Raw genomic sequence first — 23473 nt, forward strand, 5'->3', positions numbered from 1 at the left:
GAGATCTCTCTCTGGAGGATTTACTCCTCGAGGACTTAGAACCGAGCTAGAAGCTTTAGACCTGTCTGCTCCGGGATTCCCAGCCGGAGACTTACGTGAGGAGGATGAAGCCGAAGCTCGTCTTCTTAGACGACGACGACGTCTTAGTCAAGGATTTCACTGCTTGACCCTTGACCTTAGTCTAACCGAAGCGTCAGGAGAGTATACAATTCATCACCTGTAAAGCCTTGGAAGGATGGAGAGGTTGCAGGAGTAGAAGAAACAGTTACGCCCAAGGGTGACCCTTGGGTGTCCACCGTACCTACCTCGACCAACAGGTCGTCTACACCTACCATAGGTTCCACATTAATATCTAAAGTCGCGACGTCCGTGGAGATATCCTGGTCTTGGTCAGTTTAATGAGGCAGCCAGCTGTTGTTGGATGAAGGCGATAGTCGGGGCCGCCTCTACTGGGTCGAACGTATCCTGTCGCCTTGCCTCCGGTGAAGATTAATACCGCCAACCGCTTCTCTAGGATGTAGGGCATACCCTTGGCGGCGTTCTTCCCAAAACCGCCGACCCAGGCCCGCAGGGTTGCCAGTGCGGTATCCCTCATCTGCCGGCGCCTGGAAGAGAGGGCGTAGAATTAGAATTAAGAATCACTTAAAACTAAAACTTAAAGTATAACTTAAACTTAGATGCCTTAAGTTAAAGTGAATGATGAAAAACTTAAGCACTAAAACAGAAGCGGAGCAGCTACCGGAGATGGAATACTTACCCCGTCTAAATCTGGCTCACCAGATCGTAACATATGGTACACGTCTCATGGTACCAGACCTGGATGTCCCCGTGCGGAGTCGCGCATGGAGCATGGGACCGGCAAACTTCGTGTCCACATGGGTCCTGAAGTGTGGCGGCGCATACCCGGATGCTCACAGTTGGTGGCCTGTAAGTGGGAAGACACATGAGTATCTTAAAGAATATCACTTACAGGCTAAAGGACAGAAGAACTTCCCGTTGCATGCCGGAGCTCGGAAAAAAATTTGGGCATAACCCTCCCTGCTTCGCCTGAATAGGCTATAATCCCGGAGAGATCCGGTAAGACATGTAAGGGAGGGGGGGATGGTTTAAGGTACTTAAGATAAACTTGTAGTTAATCTAATAACACTTAAACCTAAAACTCAACGAACCGGACCAAGTCCAGTGCGTAGCGGAGTGTAGTAACTCCCGCAATACGGTAAGGTTAGCAGGGACCCACGTAGTTCCGGTCCACTCTACTGGGTGGACCTACATCTTTCCGCTGGATGCCAGGACTCCCGATCAGGAAAGGAGCCCTAGTAAGGTGGGAAAGAGCGAGAAGACATACAGGCTCGAGCTAGCACGGAGCGACAAGTAGCAACGGATGGGGGGAAAAAGCCAGTACCCCCCGCCACTTACCAAAGTTTACCAACCCGGCCGGACCGAGAAGCTAGAGAAAAAAGTCGAGTCCAGTCTGGGTCTGTCCCGCTCCTCCCCTAGCCCCTCCGCCTGGGGGGTAGAGAGGGAGGCAAGCTCGGGCCCTATGGAAGAGCGGGAGAAGTGACTGACAGGCGTCTGCTGTCTCGTGATCACGTAGTGACCACGAGGCGGTAAGACCAAAACAAGACAACTAAGCCTAGGACAAACCAACTGATCAGAGATGCTATCGGAAAGCAACTGAACTGAAAAGCAGTAGCATATAGGCCCACTGGGCCAAAACCAACTGATCAGAGAGATGCTATAGGGAAGCAACCAAACTGATGAGCGGTAGTATAGGCTCAAGGAGCCAGGACCTAGGCTAAGCCAGACGCCTAACTAACCTAACTATAACCAAATACATAGTAAAATTAAATAAAATTAAAAGAAAGAAAGCAATATAGTAGGAGAAAAAACCCAGGAGTGTACGACTAAACCCGAAGGTAAGTCTACCACTCAAAGCTAGTCAGAGGCCGATACTAAGAGCCGGGACTAGGGTCGGATAGAAGAAGCCTACATAAGGTAAAAGACATGCATGCATGACAAACCTGAGTAGACAGTACCCTAAGTAAAACGGATAATTAATAAAGAGCGTACACAGATAAGGGGATGTTCTAGGTATGGGAGACCAAGAACGAACCCACCACGAGGCAGAACCATGCTGCCATGCTTCCGACCCAGAGTTCGTATTTATACCTAAAAAACGGCAAATACTGTCTCAGGGCCGGAAAAAACCAACTAACCATAAATACTGAGTACTTAACTTAGCTGCTGCGATAGCTGCACGCTCCATTATAGATAAATCCAACGAAAGGGCAGGGCACACAGAGAGAAAAATAGCACGTGTGACTCGTGTGCGCTAACTGAAAAGGATGTCCACCAGAGGCGCAGCAGTCGGCAGCATGGGATGGAGTAGTAGTAGTACGAGCTGCTCACCCTGTGGGTCGGCTCCCCTCATGGAGGGTTTTTGTAGTGGGAGATTTCTATTGGCATTTGGCTCGTGGTAGTGGTCTCACTCGCCTAGTGTTCATACCGACATCCTCTTGGAGGATGAGCGAGTCAGTTGTACTGACCTTTTTCTTTATTTTATTTCTCTGGTGGTGTTTGGTTAGTACATTTACCCTAGAAATAATAGAATTAAAGGATATTTCGCGCAGCGACACGAGCTGAGCCCCCCAGAAAATTGTATTGGCTCTTAATGTTTTGCTAACTTATTCCATGATAAATTCTACTTCCCCATACACTTTCATAAATGGTTAGTTACATTTTCTTTTATGCCTCCTTTCACTATCCTTATATGTGTGAACACAATTGTAGTTAAAAAAAATGTTTGTATCATTTATGAAATTCATGTGGTTTATTGAAAATTAGTATGCTGCTGAGATTTTGTTTTATTTGATATTTTGAGATGTTACTGAAGTTCAGTCAATTTTATTCTTTTTTCCTGACAATGACTGGGTTATTGTATTGCTTGCATGACAGTATCCCTTTACTGTGGAGAGCAAAGATTATGTGCTATTGTGTTTGTGGTTGAGTTACTGGAAAGCAGCTTTTGCTTGAGATGCCCATGAAATGTTATACCAAGGAATGGGGAACAAACTCATGACTGATGTTCTTCCATTTACAGAAATTAGCTAATTAATTCTGGACAATTTGTACTGTATAGATATTTTTTTAAATGCTGAATGTTTTGGAAACCCTTAATCCCCTGTCATAGCCAAAAGGTAGCAGAGGTGGTCCAGGTTATTGTACGTTTATCGGGGCTCCTTTTACAGGTCTGGATCATCTAGCTCTGGCCAACTCTAATGACACTAATTCCACGCTGCTCAAATCAACATTAGTTGCTCACCAGCGCTCACAAAGCCTATCAGGTAAAACTAATGATTATAGGGCTTCAAATGGATTACTTTTTAAGTTGTTCTCCCAGATTTTGTGATGAACAGCAAAGTTTGTATGAGTTTTCTTGTATGTGAAATACTACTTCAGTCGATGGACTGTAGAATGCATGACTTAAAGCTTTAACAGTACAAGATATCATTGCTAATTATTATTGATGGCAGTATTCATCTTCATGACTTATGATTGACTTAATATACATATAATACTTATTTTTATTCCATGGGATTGACAGTGCCACAATGAACATATCAAGATAAGGATACATATTTTTGTTTAATACATAAGATATCATAAGATATGGATTATATATGCATATAGATTTCAGCAGTACTCACATTTTTGTACAGAATTTGAGTACCCATATATGGTTTATACATTGTTAATTTTGTTTGATATCTTTGAAGCTCTTCGATTTTCATGTGTTCTTGATGCAGTCTGTTGTACTTTGCCCACAAATTGTATTAGGAGTCCTGATCTAGTATACTAAAGAGATAGGATTTGTCAATGTTTTCTCATTTATTTGTATGGTTAGAATATGTTTTATAAGAATATTTGCATGTTTGGATGTCATATGCTTTGCTTTATGTGCATGGAAGGGTTTTGCATGCTTCTTGTAGATGCTACAAAGGTCATAGTAATGAAGTGGCAGTAATTATAATATATTTTTCATGTTTATGTCATTAAGGCTAAGAGCTTCTTGTGGCTCAAGGAGGTTAATTTAAGTAACATATTTGACAGATGCATGGCACTTTTAATTTGATTTTTTTTCTTATTCTGGTAACAGAATTCAGTAACTTCAACACTATGATTGCTCTCTGGTAATACTGGAATTTTACCATGTTTTCTGAAGTAAGTTGTATTAAACTTGACCAGCTCACAAAAACATATTAGTTAAGAAACATATAAATATGAAGAAAACTTTACCAGATTTACTAATTAGGTATGCTCAACATGAAATTAATCATTGGTATGTAGAAAAAAATTACTTGATATTGCATTCATGAGTGTTGAAGTGGAAAACATGCATGTTGTTCTTCCCTATGGTAAGTGGTTTGCCTCTAAGTGATAGATTAGTATTAAGTTGAATCATCATCTTAATACTTATCACTATGTATTGTATTGGTTTAGGTAGTGACTAAGAATTTCATAGATTGAAACAAACTGTGGCATTGTGCTCTGTTGTGTGGTTTAATCTTTAAATTTATTGAATAATGATAGCCTTTGTGGTACCAATGCTTTCCTAAGGTACAAAGAGTAATGCAATAATTTAATTAGAGAATTGAGAACATTCTTTTTTTTGTTAGGTTTTTGACAATTTTTGTTACCATTTTGGATCCTATGCAGATATACTTTATCATTTATATGTAATCAGTGTTAGCTCACTGGTTGACTAAATATGTCAAATTTTAGTTGTCATACAGTGTCTTAGGATCTGTGGTTTTCTTTTCCTGTCTTTTAGTTTCTGTCAAGTAGTATGCACGTTATAACATTTACATAACATCCCTGTCAATTCATTTACCATTCTTGCTCTCTTTTTGAACAGAGTAGATTTTACTGAGTTGTCTTCTGTTTAATGTTTTAAGAACTTTTGGTTTTCTTTCCATTTTTATCTGAACTGACAAAAAGCAATTAGCTTTCAATACACTCTTATCTTAAGGCTTAGTTAAAACTATTTTTGTATTAAAGATTTTATTACAAACCCATTAACCATATGTATCCTTCACAGCGCAGTATCAAAATGTTCCCAGGTTCACCAGTCTTTGGCTAACTGACAGAAGTAATTCTCACTGTGCATGTGCCAATGGATTCTCAGGTGTGTGTCAGCCCTAATCTCACTTTCTGTGAAGACTATGTGAGTACGTATGTGACAACAAGACTTGTTGGGCTGGGAGGAAAGCACTGAAGTGATTTATGGGATTGTAGTCTGTCTCAAGGAAGTGCCATAAATTAGAGATTTAGCAGGTTTATGACTGCTGTTGTTGGAGGAAGGTGCAAATATTCCTGGAGCTTTCATACCTGGCTGAGGCTGCTGCTACAGATGAGTTGAGGGTTCCTTTAAAGAAGAGCATGAGGCATGGCAGTCAAGCTTGGAAGGCCTTCATAAGCATGCTGGAGTATGAATAGTCTGTCACAGATACATCAGTACTAATAAAACACAACAATCAGTGTACAGCAAAATCAATGAAAAGTAAAGTTATCCTAAGTAGAGATGCAAAGTATTTTGTTTGTACTGCAAAGAAAAAGCCCAGAAAGAAAAAGTAGCTTAAATGAGAATTTGCTTCTGAATACTAGCTATAGGTAACAACTAATTAGTCAGACAGCAGCGAGACGTAACAAGTAAAATCTTCACCACAACAAAAATAAATAGTAATGGAATAATATACAAAACATAGTATGTACATACGTAATCTTGGATTTGAAATGAAGCAACATTACAGAAGGCTGAATTTATAGGGTGATGAAGATAGTTCATTACTTTGACCTTCCCTGATAAAGTTGGCTATCAAGAAGATGACACTGGCAAATGCAGAGTACTACCTGCTAATTGGAGATCACTTTTTAATCACACTGATGACAATCAAGTAAAAAAAAAGGCAAAAAGCAATAATGGAAATATGAGAAATGAATTACTCATAAGCGCTAGATCAGTAATGTCTGAGGACCAAACCAAATCCACTGCAGGCATATGAAAAGTGAGGGTATTGGTTGAACCACACATGAGGATCCACAGGACAAATATTCAATGAGAATTGGAACTTCTGTCAGACGGAAGACTTGTGAACATGAAAACATTGGATGGCAATACAGGCATATAATGAAATGGGACTATTGTGGTTATAATACAGCAAATCAGTACAAATAGCATCTTGGAGTGATGTTTATCAGCATCAGTTCAACTGCAGATTACTTATTTATTGACCATTTCTATTCTAACCTATATCTTTCTTTATCTTAACACATCAAAAATAATTGTTAAATGTATCATTTTTCATGTTGTATTGTGTTTATTCATAATATCAGTTTACTGCTATGAAAGATACAGTACAGTATACTGCATATAAAAATAGGTGTTGGTCTTGATTGTTGTTGACCTGTTTAAACTGTAAAATAATATACTGCCTTTATCTTTGGTTTTAACGGCAACCTTGTAACTGCCAAACACTGAGTACATGTATATGAAAGAAACCAGCATAAAATAATATATTTAATTTCTTTTATATCTGTGTTAAAAGTAGGCAGCACATAAGATGGGAGAGGTAGTAATTTTTTTATTTTCTTAGTTTTATACGTTTGCGCAAAGAATACTAACAAAAGTATTATAATGTTGACAACGCAATACTTTTTCATGATGGTAGTCACCAGAGGTTTATCTGTGAAGCCAATTCATATTCATTATAAGGCAAGTCTTTTGTTCCTTACAATGTACCCTAATTTATCATAAAAGGTGTATCACTTCATGATAACATGGATAGACTTGCCAAGCAAACGTGTAAGACATTGCCTCACTTTGGACAAAATGATATATTGTTGTTTGGTCATCAAGATGTTTAGTAATTTACAAGTATTTGGCTGAAAAAAATTTACAAGAGTATTTGGCTGAGAGAGAGAGAGAGAGAGAGGGAAGAGAGAGAGAGAGAGAGAGGGGGGGGGGGAGAGAGAGACGAGACGAGAGAGAGAGAGAGAGAGAGAGAGAGAGAGAGAGAGAGAGAGAGAGAGAGAGAGAGAGTGTTTTTCAAATTCTACAGACTTCATAATATTGATTTAAAATTTATACATAATGGCAGGTAACACTGGATTAGACTTTCCTTTTCCATTTCAAGATAAATCTTTCATTTTCACTTTTCAACCCTGTTAACATGGCTTACAATTTTGTAGAGTTTTCTCCCTTACTTTTTGCCCTCTTTAATGTACATATAAAGTTGGTCTAGTTTTCATTTTTCTGTCGCTACGAATGTGTGATGATTATTTATCAGATATGCTTGTATTTGTTTTTATGCTCTTTAGTGAAAGAAGAGTTACAAGAGTTGTGTCGAAAGATATATGTACTATTTTTTTTATTATGGGGCCTATGTCCTTGAATACAATTCACTTAGCTACATATTTTGTGTGTTTGTGTGATTTATGCAATTGATTTATGGAAGTCAGAACAGTACTTCGGGCTATTCATTTCATTCATGCAATGTTATGGTTGTGCAGAGTTGGCTGTCCATTACTGATGTGTCACATGGTCTGATAAGCCATGAAGGTAGCCATTATGATAGATGCATTCAAAGGCTATACAAAAAAATTTGTTCTGACTGCAACAGCTAGATATTGTAGGGCCCTCTGATTATTGTTGTGAAACTTCTCTGATCCTTGATGTGTGAGATTGTATCAGGAATTGTGCTCCCTAAAGATCCACAAACCTTAACTCCAAGAAAAGCCAGGACCTGAGCAAGCATTCATTGATAGGGTCAATAACAAAAGAAATGTTATGGATAATGTAATTTGTTTGTCATTCAAACAAACCCTCTTGATGCTGGCATCTTTACTCTTTATTATCATTATAAAGGATTAGTTTCTCCAGACCTCTGAGCCTAACAACGGCTCTTCTCGGGCATCTCTACTCTTGACTGTGAGACTTAGTTTTCTGTGTCAGTGATCAAGGTGTTTATTGTTTCTTGAATGACTGTAGCAGGACCTGTGGAGGACATAAGAAAGAGCACTAATAATGGCTTTCGGGAAATGGAGGACTTATGAAACTTTGATAATGTCAGGTTTGCTTGGCAAGAAGAGGCAAACAATAATCTGGAGATGGATGAGATCAACAATTTAAAAGAGCGCCTCAGTGGCGTGGTCGGTATGGTTATTAGCATCCCACCTCGGTGGTCGCAGGTTCAATTCTCGGCCATTCCATTGAGGAGTGAGAGATGTGTATTTATAGTGATAGAAGTTCACTCTCGACGTGGTTCGGAAGTCACGTAAAGCCGTTGGTCCCGTTGCTGAATAACCAGTGGTTCCATGCAACGTAAAAGCACCATACAAACAAACAAACAAAAAACAATTTAAAGAGGGTAGGAGCAGTCTGAACTCAAAGCTGTTAAAAAGAGGAGATTTAGTCAGGAATCGTGTTTTAAAGATGTTTTCATAATTGTTGTGGTAATATGATGTGGAGAGAAAGTATGGTTCAAAGAAGGAATTTCCTTATTGCTTTCAAATTCTTGTATCCATCTTGGGTATATGGTTAACTAAGTAAAAGAGAGCAAGTATGGAATGATCCAGCCAAGACAAGTTCCTCCTGCATCAGCTGGCCAGATAGAGGATTAAGAAAAAGTTTATGGTATTTGACCGGGCTACAGGGTTTCCAAGAGGATAAGAGGCCAACCAGAAAGCTTGAAAATGTCAGCAGAAACCCTTTAGCCGGATCATATGAGATGAATGGGGTAACAGTCTGGCAGCGAAGCTAGTGAAGATATCAAAATTCCTTGACCCACTGTATAAACAAATTTGTTTAGTATATGGTCAAAATTATTAGCAGCAGCTATGTACATAGGAAAGAGAGTTAACCAGTGATCTGAGTGTCTTTTATTTACTGCTGAGGGTTCTTCGTTTTTGTACGTATCTTGCAAAGACAGGTTCATTTTTATTAGAATCTGAAGAGTAGTACAACTAGAACTTGAGTAAGTATAGTGAGAAATGGGAGGGCAATTACAGTAGAGTCTATTCAGCTTGAAGCAATCTTGAAACTAGTGAATTGTATAACCAAATGCCTGTATCCTGGCCATGTCCAAAGAAAATAATAAAATAAGGTGAAGAATGGTGGGCTCAGTTACCAAGGGAGTGATAAATTTCCCATCTGAAGGATGAATGGTTATAATTAGGAAAAATAGAAGCAGAACGAGAATTCTAAAGCCTAGTGGTAGATGGCAAAAAGGTATTTGATCCATGCAATCCAAAGATTACAGTTTTCTTTGGGATGAGGGGTGTGAGAAAGAAAAAAATAAGCAGAGGGGTCCAGACATTGTTTCCCTTGACATCTTCCTTCTTGAATAGTTTATAAATAAAAACCCACTTCTAAAGCCCAACCGCTATGTTACTAACCAGTAATGGCAGCAAACTACATGTATTATCAACTGCATTACCCCCTCTCTCTCTAACTAATGATAATTCATTTCAGTTGGTGACAAAAATTTTGCTCTGACTGCTTTTTAAGCCTTGGCATTTACTCAATTGGACATGGTATCTCAAGAAAACTCTTGATGCATCTTTTAAAGATGTAAAAGATATATTGAATGCACTTCACAATTCTACTGTTGCAGACACATTTTTACCATGAGTTGACGGGAGGTTCATGTTTAGATTATTGTTCCTTATGGGAAAAACAGAATCTTAAAATTTATCAAATGATAACAAAATAAAACTGTTACTAAGTAGAGTTTGTCAGATATCTAATAGCTGTACCATGAGATTTTTGGCATTTATTAGCTAACCTGAGCCGTAAAGCTCTTGTAAAAAAAAATCATTCTTAGCCTTTCTCAGTTTGAGGAAACGACCTCATTGTGTTGAGGAATTTAATCATTAGAACTGCCTGTCACTGGATTATACACAAAACTGGAATTGGTTCCACTGTCATATCTTAAAGCAAAAGAAGTTATTTCTCATTACCGAACAGTGTTTCCTCTTTCAAAGCAGAATTGTCTAAACATTTACACTAAACAATAAGTACTAATGGGTTATTCACATATAGTATGTAAAAAATTGTCTTGTAAAACAATGGTATATTCTTTTCATTAATGATAAGGAATCACTATGGATGTTGAACTGTATTGGAACTGCACTCATTCAGGATTAAGGGAAATTCAGGGCATCTAAACTATACATTTTCGTTAGTAATTGTCCAATTTTACAGAATAATTATTGTATTAGTAACAAATTTAAATATTTGCACCTCATATCATGCACAGTATAATATGGCTTTGTCATAAATTTTGTTACAGTTCGTTGTCACATTGAAAATTGACAAGCCATAAGAACAAATCCTTTGAAAATTCATAAGCCATATGAACAAATCCTTGAATGTAAACAGGCATTTCAATATTAAGAGCAAAACATGTTTTAAATGACATAATTTAATGAACAGCTGGACAAGTCCTTAGATGCAAATCCTTAACGTAAATTTGTCAATCTTTAATACGTTTAATGTATCCAGGTGACTTTATGTGTAGTAAATGACACAATTTTTAATTTTTTAAATGGAAATCCTTTGAGCCAGCCATATAGAATAAGAATTTTAAACGAAGTCTAGTTAATCTGTTTAATTGTGACAACAAAATTCAGATGTGAAACTCTGTGTAAATTCATAGACTGAAAACCTAGGAGGATAAGGAATGAAAATAAGTTGATGAAAAAATCAGAATGTATATATTATTTTATTTGCTCAGTCACAGAAATATATAAATCATGATTAATCTCATACATTATATCTGATGTGATACCCATGAGACATTTTTTTCTTTGTCACAGAAAGGATGTTTCAGAAAGTGTTGAATTCCAAAGAAGTGTGAAATGCATGATCAGTAAAGCATGGTAGTGTTGATTTTTATGTATGTTAAGAGGTTGTCAGATGTTTACTTTGTCAGATGTTTTCCCAAAGTAAAAGATGCATGACATGGCTAGGAACTGTAAGGGGTTGGCATGCTTAGTTTTAGGAAATCAAGTAAAAAAAGTAACACCCATAAAAAGCAGCAAATAATGTCTTGTATGGAAATGAAGTGGTTGTTTGACTGTCAGTAGGACTGTTAGAATGTAGAATATGGTTTTTGTAAGTTGTGGTGGTGGTTTATAGTGGGCAGCAGTAAACAGTTTTAAATCCTATTGATGAAAGCACAAGATAAAGGCAGTACAATACTGGAGGAAAAATACTCAAGTCAGAAGGTCGTTACAGGGGATAGCTTTTAGGCAGGTAGGATTCTTTGTTAACACAATCATCTTACCATACAGGACTCCAACCCGCAGGAGAGAGTCCGAAGCACAAACAAGGAGGAGGAGGAGCGGGTGCAGGAGGAGGCGGTGGCGGGGGGGATAAAGGCGTCGGTGGTGGTGCTAATGTCGACACTCAAATGCAGCTCAAGTATGAAAATGACAGATTGAAACTAGCTCTGGCCCAAAGGTAAGTCCAAGTCTCACTGTATTGGATTTAAAAACTATCTTAATTACCTAGTATATACATTTTGATAGCTGAAGAACAATTCAGTTTATTATAACAACCCTATTTTATCATATTGCCTTATTTTTGTGGACAAATACTGTACATACTCATTCAAATCATTTTGCATTGATAAAGATTGAAAGGTCCCTAGTGCACATAACCAGTGTTTAGAACAGTCCCCAAATCAGTCTCACAATCTGTGCCACTGATGTTGAGTCAACTTTGTTGCCCTTCTCAGCAACACCATTTTATAGTTGTTTTATAGTGTGTCTTTACTGCCATTCATCATTTCATTGTATTCACCATATTTTTTCAGTTACTTTTTGAGTTTAACTTCAACATAAGTCTGGTCTGTTTAGTTTTGGTAACAAGTCTATTATGGAAATTTTGTCAGATTCTTCAGCATGTTTACTCAAAATATCAAATTTAAAAGAAGAAGAAAAAAAAAACTGTTGAGAAAAAGATGGATGTAGGCTTATATCTTGTATTACTGCCATTTTTAATAATAATTTGCCTGCTGGCAGAGAGTAAGCTTGCTCACCAAGCATACATGGTTTTTACTCTATGCTCCTTTTAACTCTTGGAGAGAACATTCCATTACCAAAATATCAGAGGATTATGCAAATGCAGGTTTCAGTGCTTGTCTACAAGTAAAAGTTTTTTCAGTTCTGCAAGGAGCTGCATAGCAGTAGTTGTAGCCAGACATGTTAGAGCTTTTTGGTTTTTAGAATTACCGATAAGAGATTGTAAACCTGTAGTTCCATGTCCCATGTTTGAGGCTGTTTGGTGGCAGCTGTGGTTCACATGGATGAATTTGTCTCTTATGTTACACTCAATGACGTATGGTTTAAGGCTTTTCTAGAGAAAGGCTCTAGAATATCACCCAGCCATGCTCTGCAGTCCCATGTTGATCCTTGATACTGTAAATAAACTATGTGAGCTCTGTCATGGAGGCAGCTTGGAGATGATAACAGACAATGGAAGGAAACTTATTTGCCCTCTGAGAACACTTGTGAAATTTGTTTTACCCTTCAACAGTCTGCATATGTCCTTGTTCAACATCAGAAGGAATGGAATATAAAATTTAGACTAAACCAAGAGATGGGACCTATGTTATTCAGCACTGAAAGGGAAATTTAATTGTTCATACGCGGAACAAACCTTTGGTGTTACCCATTGGCTAAGAACCCAACCACTTACAAGAGAAAGTTCTTAACCTATTGTTAAGACCTCAGGTTTGTTAGCTATGAAAAATACAAGTAGATTAAAAATTTGTCATATTACAAAGAATTTAAAGATGTAACAGGAGGAAAACCTCGCACTTGCACTATGAATCAGTTGTTAAGAGAGAGTGGAAAGTAAGATTGAAGAGAATATGAATGGAGGTACGTAAAAGGAATGAAAGGGCTGCAGTTAAGGGGGCCAACAGAAACTGCAAAGAACCTCAAGTAATGTGTACAGCACTGATGGCAATACCACTCCCCTGGAAGGTAGCATTGATGCTAGAGAGTGTACCAGTTGAATGACATTCATGTTGCTGAAGCTTAAGCAGTAGTAGCATGGAGACAATCTAGTATATAAGGGAATTCTGGAGGTTTTTCCAGATCTGGGAATTCATGTTATCTGATTTGACATAGCGTTTTAGTGCCTATCTCCTTACAGCTTCTTATCAAGGCCATATCTAAGCCTCCAATTTTATGTAACAGTTGGAATGCCAAATCATCATAGTCATGTAGGACAACATGACTTTCCATTGCTTCCTTTGAAGAACCAGATTGTGTCTAGGTTGACCATAGAAATCTTGTATGGATAGAGAAATATGATATGATATGAATCTCATGTCCGGGTTTGTTCATGGGATCCAGACTGGATGCGGATGCATTGATCTGGAAGTACCAAATTCTTCCATCAGAGTGATCCATGAACATCATTTTCAGTAATCCACTCTGGCCTCAAAAGAGTAGTTGACAGCAACTATCTTGATATGAACATTGACAAGCTTAGGGTTATTTTACTTCGGGGACTTGAAACAGCTCACTTGTTCCAAGGGAAGTGGTGCAAGTTTGGTACTTGTAACACAAGGAGTACTTTTTCCCCACAACACAATTTTGTTAGTAATAGCATAGGATTTCATTTTTCTCTGTATGCATATATTTTCTTTGTGGCTAAAGGGTACAGAAGAGATTAAGCAAAAATCATCCTTTTATTTTATTTGTAACCAATGAAGGGGAAAGTTTTCGTAAAAATATTTAGGGCTGCTCACTTTTTTATCTCAGTCCCAAGTTAAGCTTGCCCTTTTTTATTGTCCTGTAAGATGTATTAGTTAATGCAATTACTTACAGTTACTGCAGTAGGAGTCACCAATACAATATTACTGAAACTATGTAAGATGATCACTGAAACTTATGGCATTTATAATATAAGTATGCCCTAATTTGTAAAAATTCCTGGGTGAGTTTGAGTGAATCTATAACAAGTAAATCAACCTTGCCTCTGCTGACACGATTGTTCTAGTCATTTCTCTTAATAAAGAACCCTGTGGTTCTATAGTTTACAGAGAAATTCCAACAAAAATGTTTGGGATGATGACATTTTGTGTCTTGCATAAAGTACCAGATAAAGTAAATAGAACATTTAAATTATTCTTACTTAAGATCTGTAGTGATCATTGCAAGTTTTCATAAGGAATTTGGAGTTTCCAGCTTGGTATGGAGAATTGCAGAACATTCATTGCAATATCAGCAAACAGTTAATAATTTCATTTTAGCAATATCAAAGCAGTTAACAATTTCATATATTAGCAATATCTTTTGACCATTTTTTGATAAAATTGAATTTTCAGAAGAATTCTACCTCTGACATATTTCATACTTCATTTCTCAAACAGCTCAGCTAATGCTAAAAAATGGGAAATTGAGTTGAATTCCTTAAAAACAACAAATGCCAGATTGACGTCAGCACTTCAAGAATCAACAGCCAATGTAGAAGAATGGAAAAAACAACTCCAAACTTACAAAGAAGAAAATAGTAGAATGAAAACACGAATTCATGAATTTGAAGCAGGAGGAAGAGGTAATTATAATCTTCATTGCTTTTTACTGTATTGTATTATGAAGAGCATAAACTTCTCAGTTTTATTAAATGAGCAGTGTTAGCCTGGCTCGACTAGTAATTTTTTATTATGAATGTCAGTAACGGGTGAATTGACAAGAATGTGGAATAATAATGAAAGGCTATTTACAAAAAAATATAATAATTTGCAGTTCAACTTCTAGCAAATTTTAAGCTTAACTAATGTTTTTCTTCCAAATATATATTATTGCATTTGCATGCATGTCTGGTAGTAAACACTTAAAATCATAGAATGACTTGATGTTGTAAATTACTTTTCAATAGGTGGGGGTGATTCTGATGAGTTAGTTAAAGAAGTAGGATCTCTACGAGCGCGTTTAGAAAATATGGAGGATGAGTTAAGGTCAAGAGAAGGAACAATTGATGACCTTGAAAAGCAGTTGCAGCGAGCTCGAGCTGAGGATCAAAGAGATAAAATACAGGTTATTATGTTTCTTTAATTAGTTGTTAGTTTAAGCAGAATGTGGATTTTTTTTTTCATATTATACAGTGCAATGTCTGTCTGTGTTTTTTTATGAAGATAAGAAATTAAAGTACTTTACTTTTTTTCAGCATTTAAATGAAGAGAACGAACAATTAAGAATGGAAATATCTCGTGCTCAGTCCCAGTTAGATATTGCCATGGCCACTCAAGATAGTCAGCGTGGTGTAGTTGAAAGTGTGAATATGCAGCTAGGTGAACGTATAAAAGATTTATTAACTCTTCATCATGAATTGAACCACCTACTTACCACCTGAGGGGGGTCAGGTCGGGGGCCGCCTCCCCCTCCGCAGCAACACTCCAGTACTGGCCAGAAAAAAACTATTCGTCTCCAGGCTGTCTGGCATGTGTAGTAAGCGCGGGGATTATGGCTGCTTCTGACCTGGAAACACGCTACACTTTTTCTATCCCTGTGACCCTAACTTATTACCTTTCATACCCAGTCATTACCATTCTTATAGCCCAGCTGCTTGTTACTTGATTTTCTTGGTTTGTGAAAAGATGATCATTCAGAGCCTAAGGTAGGATCTGGAGTGTCTTTCTTGTCTTGCTTGAGAAGCATAAAGGAGAAGGAGCAAGGAACACTTCTCACTGGCCTATTAGAATTGGAAGTTATTAGAAAACTAGAATTTTCAGATACTAGCAGTTATTTGCTATAGTACTGTCCCAGGAAATTAGTAAATTTAGTAGTGCATAATTTGATTTCAATAAAATAATATTTTAAATCTCTACGCTATTCAAAGAGCAATAAAAGTCCGATAAGTAATCTTAGAATTTTGTTTCTTGATCCAATCAAGAACTGTAACAGAACATGATTTATTAATTTATTTGTGGTAGATAAAATTTGTGAAGAAAATTTACAGCTTTTCTTTGTTATATTGTTCAACTCAACTCTCTCAGTTACTTAAAAGTAATTGTTTGCGTATTCAGTTTTAATTATTATTTAGAGTAAGTTTTAACTGTATTAAAATTCAATTAAAAACCTCTATAATTCAGTATGTCTTAGTCTAGATTCTACAGTGATTTGTAATAAAAAAAAAACTTTGAAATGCATTGACAAAGAAATGAGAATATACATACAAATTCTTGACTAATGGTGTTGAGTATAGGAGCTAGTTTGATGCTGTACATTCTCATCATTGTTAGCCTTGAGAATGATTCCTTGTTCCTTCTGTTTAGCTTGTGTGTGTGTGTCTAGTCTGTGTAGTTGTGTAATTTCACTGGTGCATTTCGACCTTCAGTTTGCCTTTTCCACTAATAACCAGTCAGTTCCTTTTATCCTTTATGCATCATTGCTTTACTTAATATTGAGTGTTCAATTGAAAAGATTCTAGAAATCCTATTTTACATTAAGCCTTCTGAAAGTCTTCCCTCTTTCTTTTTTTTTACTTGTGGATATTAAAACCAGAAGGTTCAATGTTTCTTTTAGAGGAGAGAGATATTGTATTACAAGGTAATAAGAAATTTACGTAAAAATAGTGATTTGAACATTAAAGTTTTTAATCAAAATTTTAATTTTAGTGCTCAAAAAGATTGTCATGACTGTTGCCTAAATAGAAAGACTGTACAAGTGGACTCTCAAACAGGTTTCAGTAGACAAGATTTCAGGTGAACAGGTTAGGTATAGGTGTACTGTCTCAAAATTAACACAAACTGTGTATCCAGTCAGTAATAATGATGTTTGTGGTTTAGTCAAACAGTCCCTAACAGGCTGATGTTTGTGGCTCAGTCAAACTGAAGTATGCCTTTGGACAGAATTCTTCCCTGTAGTTTGAGTATAAATCGTGTAATTTTTAATTTTTATACGATCTGTATTACAGATGATTATAAATGATGATACCTGCCTTCTTCCAGTCCCTAATTCCTGTAATGTAGAGTTTTTACATCTATAGTAATCTCTTTAGAACTGATGTGGATCAGAGTTGTGATTTGTAGCTCCAACCCTTGTAGGATTTGCCATTCACACATAGTCACTTCAGTTTAATGCAACAAATGGCAGTTGAATGCAACAATAGCAATTGAATTCATGTTCAGTATTAAGATTTTTAAATACAATTATGTGAATTTCTTTTTATGATGCTAGACCCCATTAGCACTGAGACTTTCTGGTCTTCCTTCAAAAGTAATTAAGTAAAACTACTGTTGACTGTATATTTTAGTAAATAAAGTCTCCTTATAGAAGAAGCGGGTCATTTCATGTAAACAGTGGTGTTGGATGCATAGCTTTTAAGACATTTTTTATTTTCACAAAAGAAAAGGTGCACAAGTCAGATTATACATACTTTGGTTTTTGATAATGATATTGGAAAAAGATTTGTAATAGTCAAGAGAATGCAATTTGTGTGTTGGTGTGGATGTAACTGCTCTTTGTGAATCCATTTCATCTCTTTAACATTTTTATGAAAAGACCCGTAGATTATGGATAGTTTTTATACAGCTTATTTACTTGAATTTACATATGATAAATGTTCTCTGTCTCAGGTGGAACTAAGAAGTTTATACGGAATTCACTATATTCCATGAATTATGCATATGTGCATGAAAGTTTTACATGAAAATTAAACATGATTGTAATCATATTTCAGTTCATGTAAACTTAAATTCTGAGTGCTTTAAGAAGCAAGTCAATTCAAAGTTTTGGGAAATTGTCTTCTGACCATTTAAGGTTACAGAAGAGTGGCAAAGTTACAAGAGACACCTTAAAGTGTTGTTTCATTGCAGAAAGATATAGCTTTAGCCATATATTTTTTTTATTATGGTTTCCGCTCTTACATTATTACTACTCTCTATTTTTCGTTATAAGAAAACCAGAAACTGAATATAAATGAGGGTAGCTCTATAGTTATGAGGTATGAGGAGAACAAGTAATTGACTCAGTTGTTTGAATTTCTAAAACTTCATGCATGATTTATAACTTATTTCACAAGGTCACTTGATGAAGGTAGGGATTCTGATTAATACTTTTTTTTTTCAAGTTAAGTATATAAGGAAGGTAGGTTTTCTAGAAGGCTCAAATGATGCTGATCTTATCACCTGTCTTCTTTACTTATTAGTACCTTGTGGAGTTGAGAATATTAATCCCAACAAGAAATCCATGAGGATACACATCTTTATCAGCTCTGGAACTTAATAATAGTAAATAAATTTTACTTAAACTTTTAGATTATGGCAATTAAGAGATTGCTGATTTTGTCTAAGTTCTTATTTCCTGCAATTCTTCACTATTTTATCTTAATGAATGCATGACAGAATTACATTACCCATATTTCAACATATTTTTCTATATATGTTGCAAACCTGAAAACCACTCCCATATGACCCAGTCCTGCCTTCCTTCCCCTCCCATTTCATATTGCTGCTTATCTTCCCCATCCCAATTCCCACACAGTCCTCACTCGACTACCTTGTCGTCTCTTGTTAGCGTGTATCTTAAGAAGAAGCTGCTGGAGGCCCAAAGAACTCTCATAGATTAGTTTTAAGTTGTGTATTTATGTTTTATTATGCATTTTGTGAAACCCCAGTCATTTCTTTTATTAAGTGCTTGCAAAAGTCAGATTTGTATGTACTTAATACATTTTTATGGATGTGAAGATTAGTTTCATAGCTAACCTTCAAGTTTCATTTTTTCATTTATTTATTCTGTATTCAGTATTTTTGTTTGGATACTGCTCTACTACTAACTTACAAGGGTTTGTTTTGTCAGTACAAATGTTGAGTTAATGTCTGTTGTATATTGTACATATTATTTTCTTTGTGAGCTTTGAGTAGCTTTCTTGTTAACCAGTAAATCTGGTCAAGTCTGTCATAATAATGTAAGCTAAATGTGTCACTTCACTTTTCAGATTAAGTATGTCACTTTCAAGTTACAGATCTGAATCTATGTTATTTACTGGTTTCTAAATGTACAATATTTTTATCAGTTATTTGTTTGAATGCTTTTCAATATGGATGTGTTTGTGTATTTTAATAATGTGCTGCTCGATTATAGTCAACATAGCTCATAAGAGCACTAAGCTAGACCAGAATTTTGGTCCTTGGTAATTTTTAAAGTTTGATTCAGTAATCATTTTCTTATGTTAAGAATTTTGTCTTGTAAATCAAGTGTAATGTGTACCTCAGAAAAAATTGCCTCATGAACTTTAAAAAAAAAAATTAAACTGTTACAGGCTATTGTGCTTCCTTGTGATCAGTATCAGTTATGGTGTGATTTTGATTATGGAACAGCTCGAGTAGACAACTCCATTAGGTAATGTTCTTGTGTCCTAACTGATAGAGATTATTTTACAGTTGGCATTCACTTAAACAATTGAGGTATATGAATATTAAAATATTTTCATGTATGACATGCAATTATCATGTATCTCAAAGTAATTGTACATTACAGTAGATTTATAATTTAAATTTTCCTTTGCAGTATTCATGACTTACACTGATAAAAATAACTCCAAATTAGAAATATGACCTGCATGATCCTTTGCAGAAGTGCATAAAATCTGCTTAATTTTTAGTACTTTGAAAATCAAATTGTGATGAACTGCAACACAAAATTCAAGACTTTATATAATTACCAGATCATAATGAAAGCACAGTAACCAATGGCAGTTTCAAAAGTCATGTAAATAAAATTTTGTTGAATGTGGATCAGTGGAAGATAGTGTCAACTGCTGATGCTATGGCTGAGTTGCACTTAAATACAGTGGTGCTCTGACATCAATCATCATAGCTAGTATATAGTTATTCTACATAGCCTTCCCTACAAAGTTAATTTACACCCAATAATCAATGTGAAACTTGCCTTACGTCAGTGTTAGTTATTTTTAACTGACCCACACAGCTCTGTGTTCCCTCATCCTTGTGATCGTAATGTTGTGTGACTGTTGACAGTGTGCAACCATGTTTCTTCAAAAATTTGTTGGCAATTGTAATATAATTTTTTTTATTATGCAGCATGTAATGTACTTCTGTAATCTATATTAGTAAAAGTTATTTGCTGCTAACATTATATTAGCTTTTGCTCATGCTTAGAAGAACATTTTCAATCCTATTGTCAGAGCTATTCTTCTGCATTTGTTATTGTAGTACTTATGATAGTATATAAGATTTTTATTCAAAAGAAAATTCACTACTGTTAGCATTCCATAGTGAGCCGTTTGGCTTCCGCTTACGTGATGCCGTCAGTCAAAATCTCATTGCGCAACAAGTTTTGTAAGTGTTGCTTTTCCTTGGAAATTTTTGTGAATGTGAGTCATTTTTTTCCTTACATACAGTGAAAAATAGTCACAGCAGAGCACAAAAAGACATGAACTACAATGTCTGGATTCAGTTTTGATATTTTTAATATTACGTAAGATATTACATCTCTAAATGTATTAAAGAGTACAGTATGAAACCTTGTGTTCTTAGGAAATCAGGATCAGATGTTAAAGGGTATTTTGCATGTGTTCATCAACTGCTTAGTTGTTAGTGTTTCAGGCCCTCAATCAGTTCCTGGTTGTCTAATTCACAAGTCGCATAGTGTTTCTTGTTTGGTAGCTCATGATATTGTCAATTTGTGACTCGAGTTGTTTTACATAAACTACTTGTGCTACAGTAAACTAGATGTTCAGTTCCTGCAGACTTAATCAGGCTACACCAAAGCATTATTTTCAGCCAAATGCAAAATTGCTGACCCTGGTGAAGTAATGGCACTCACATTATTATTTCTGTTTTCACATGTATTTTATTCATTTTTTTTTTGTAGCATAAGTGGCCATAGACAATGCACTGATAACCAGGTGATACAAAATTTGATTTTAGCTGATGAAGATTTACTTTTAATGGCTGCCACAATTATCTGGACTGATGTTATAAAAATATGTGGCAGTTATTTATGCAAGCGATATATTGATATCTGGAATATGAAACTCTTCTAGAGAAAATGCAGTTGAAATTGACCAGTTAAAAATAATTTCTTTCATTGATGAAGCATATACTTAGGTTTTGATGACATTTTACTAAGTGAAATAACTGTTGAGAGAGTTCTTATATTGCTCTTGTTTTTCAAGATTCTTATTATTATTAACTTTGTAATAAAATTACTTGAAAAAAAAAATGCTGTAATTATTTTTTTGTCTGCATACAGTTTATATCAAACTGTGCAGTTACTCTAGCAATCTATCTCTCATAATACTTAAAGAGTTGGCTTATTTAACATACAGTTTATATCAAAGTATGCAGTTACTTCTTTCATAATACTTAAAGTTAGTTTATTTAAGTTACACTCAAGATTGACATGAATTTTCATAGGTATGCTAAGTATTTGGACTAAGCAACTAATAAAAATCTGATAGCATCTAACGTACTTTTATTTTTATATGGTTACACACAGTAGGGTTTTACACCTTTTTTCAGAGCTGTATAGTTTTAAGATTGTTACAAATCTGTATATTTCTGTATACAGGTTGATTATTTCTATATTGCCAGCTTATGCCATGTAGAAATAGTATAAGACTGGAAAAGTTAGTTAAAAATAGTTATACATTTTGGAGGTGAACCCTTATTACACCAGGTGTGTTACTGTATTTACTTTTCGGAGTTCCATAACTTTGTTATAATCTAGAATTGATTGTTGAAAGCCTGGTTAGATATTCAAAATTTATTGTATAGCACCATTTTTTGTGCTGGGCCTCTTTTAAGACAAGTTTTCTTACAAACAGAGCCATTACCTCAGCGGGGACAGCAAATATATATACTTTATAATGTGCTTTCAGAAGCTCAAACTTTTTATATGTTTTATTAATGTGATGATACTGTTAATACCTTGCTTTTTTAGAGGATGCCAAGCAATCATTGTGCCGTGTTACTGATACCTTCTGGGGATATTTTTGACATGAGGCAACTATGTTCATCTTTTGGCAGGTTACTTTGGTTCTTCTATAAGATTTTTTTTTAATGTGAAAGACAGTCATAAATATTGCATTTATAGTATAATGAGACAGTGTCTCCTTAGGTTTTTTAAGGTGTTACTTGTGAGCCACCATTAGTTTATTTTTTTCTTTTATAAATATATTGATATATAAATATATAAATATATATAAATGAATATATGAACATCTAGGTCATCAGCGTTCCATTGTAAAATAAATAAGGAGGGCTGATGAAGCCTTGGAGGTGGCTAGTGTCAAATCCTGTTTCTCTATGAAAACTCCCATAGTTCTAGTTCAGAGCTCTCAGAAACTTGGTCACATCTTTATTAAGTGTCCCAAATTAGTGTGTACCTTGTGTCTGATTATTATTATTAAATACTCACCACCTAGGGCTCTTGAGTTGGCAGTTGCAAGTTATTGTCTTTCTATTTGTTGGCCTAGTTAAAAAAAATTTTTTTTTTTTTTTTTTTTTTGGTTTTATTAATTTCTTTACAGATAGCAATACAGTTTTTCAATCTCTGATTAATGCTCAAGAGTTATTTTCACTCTTCCAGTATACCAGGTTCTCTTCACTTGTGTGCAGTACATATCAATTTCTGCAGCAGAACTGCATGCTTTGAAACTTACTTTCTGTAGATTACTTAATGGTCTTAAATATTTAGTGTAATCTTTGTTACGGCTTAAAATTTTTGTTTTATAAAGTTATTGGTAAGGTGATAATTAAATTTGGTAATCACTCTTAAGGGCTATTGAGGTATCATTGAATGATTAGGTTATGATAAGGTCATTGTCATATCGTTTAGTTTTTAACCAATATTAAGGATACTTGCAACACTAGAAGACTTGTGGAATAGAAATTAGTGACATATTGACTCATGGATCTAAATGCTACTAGGTTTATCAATTATTTGATAGTTTCAGCTTTCAAGCCATGAAACTTCACATATAAACCAGTAATGGAAAGGTAGCTAGGATCAGTTATTACTTGTAAGGAATTAACTTGCATCTGCCAACCCACTAAGTGTGTTCGCTGTACAAAGCTGTAAAAAGTGTTAGCCCTGAATAAGAGAAAAAATAAAATCTTATCTACAGTTATAGAATACTTTATTTCATTAAAACCTCTTAACCAACTACTTGTAAGGGATTGTCAAAGAAGTACACCTTACCTCATCTTGGTCTTCTATGGCACCTTCCAGACACATTAGGACATTTGGCCTTTCCTCGGGCATTACCTCCCTCCTCATTAGTTACTGTCCAGATATGAAAGGTGATAGTTTTTGTCGTCTTGTCAGCATATACCAAATTTATAAAGTAATTTGTATTTTTCCTTTGTATACAATACACTAAACTTTCATAGGGGAAGAAACCCTCCTAAGCATCCCTGCTTTTTCTGCC

The 23473-nt window shown here is 35.6% G+C and overlaps 1 protein-coding gene across 7 annotated transcripts in view; it reads left to right on the top strand.

Annotated features, from left to right (window-relative positions):
• LOC135206150 (homer protein homolog 2-like) overlaps window positions 1–23178 on the top strand; it is a 408669-nt gene extending 385491 nt beyond the window's left edge. For all 7 annotated transcript variants that reach the window (XM_064237418.1, XM_064237419.1, XM_064237415.1 and 4 more), the window contains 4 exons: window positions 11353–11521; window positions 14448–14632; window positions 14957–15114; window positions 15245–23178. In XM_064237418.1, coding sequence (XP_064093488.1) covers window positions 11353–11521; window positions 14448–14632; window positions 14957–15114; window positions 15245–15430 — 698 coding nt within the window. In that variant the 3' untranslated portion in view covers window positions 15431–23178. The remainder of the gene's footprint in view (window positions 1–11352; window positions 11522–14447; window positions 14633–14956; window positions 15115–15244) is intronic.
• The last annotated feature ends 295 nt before the right edge of the window (window positions 23179–23473 follow it).

Source organism: Macrobrachium nipponense, chromosome 29 (genome assembly GCF_015104395.2).
Source record: "Macrobrachium nipponense isolate FS-2020 chromosome 29, ASM1510439v2, whole genome shotgun sequence".
Lineage (NCBI taxonomy): Eukaryota > Metazoa > Arthropoda > Malacostraca > Decapoda > Palaemonidae > Macrobrachium > Macrobrachium nipponense.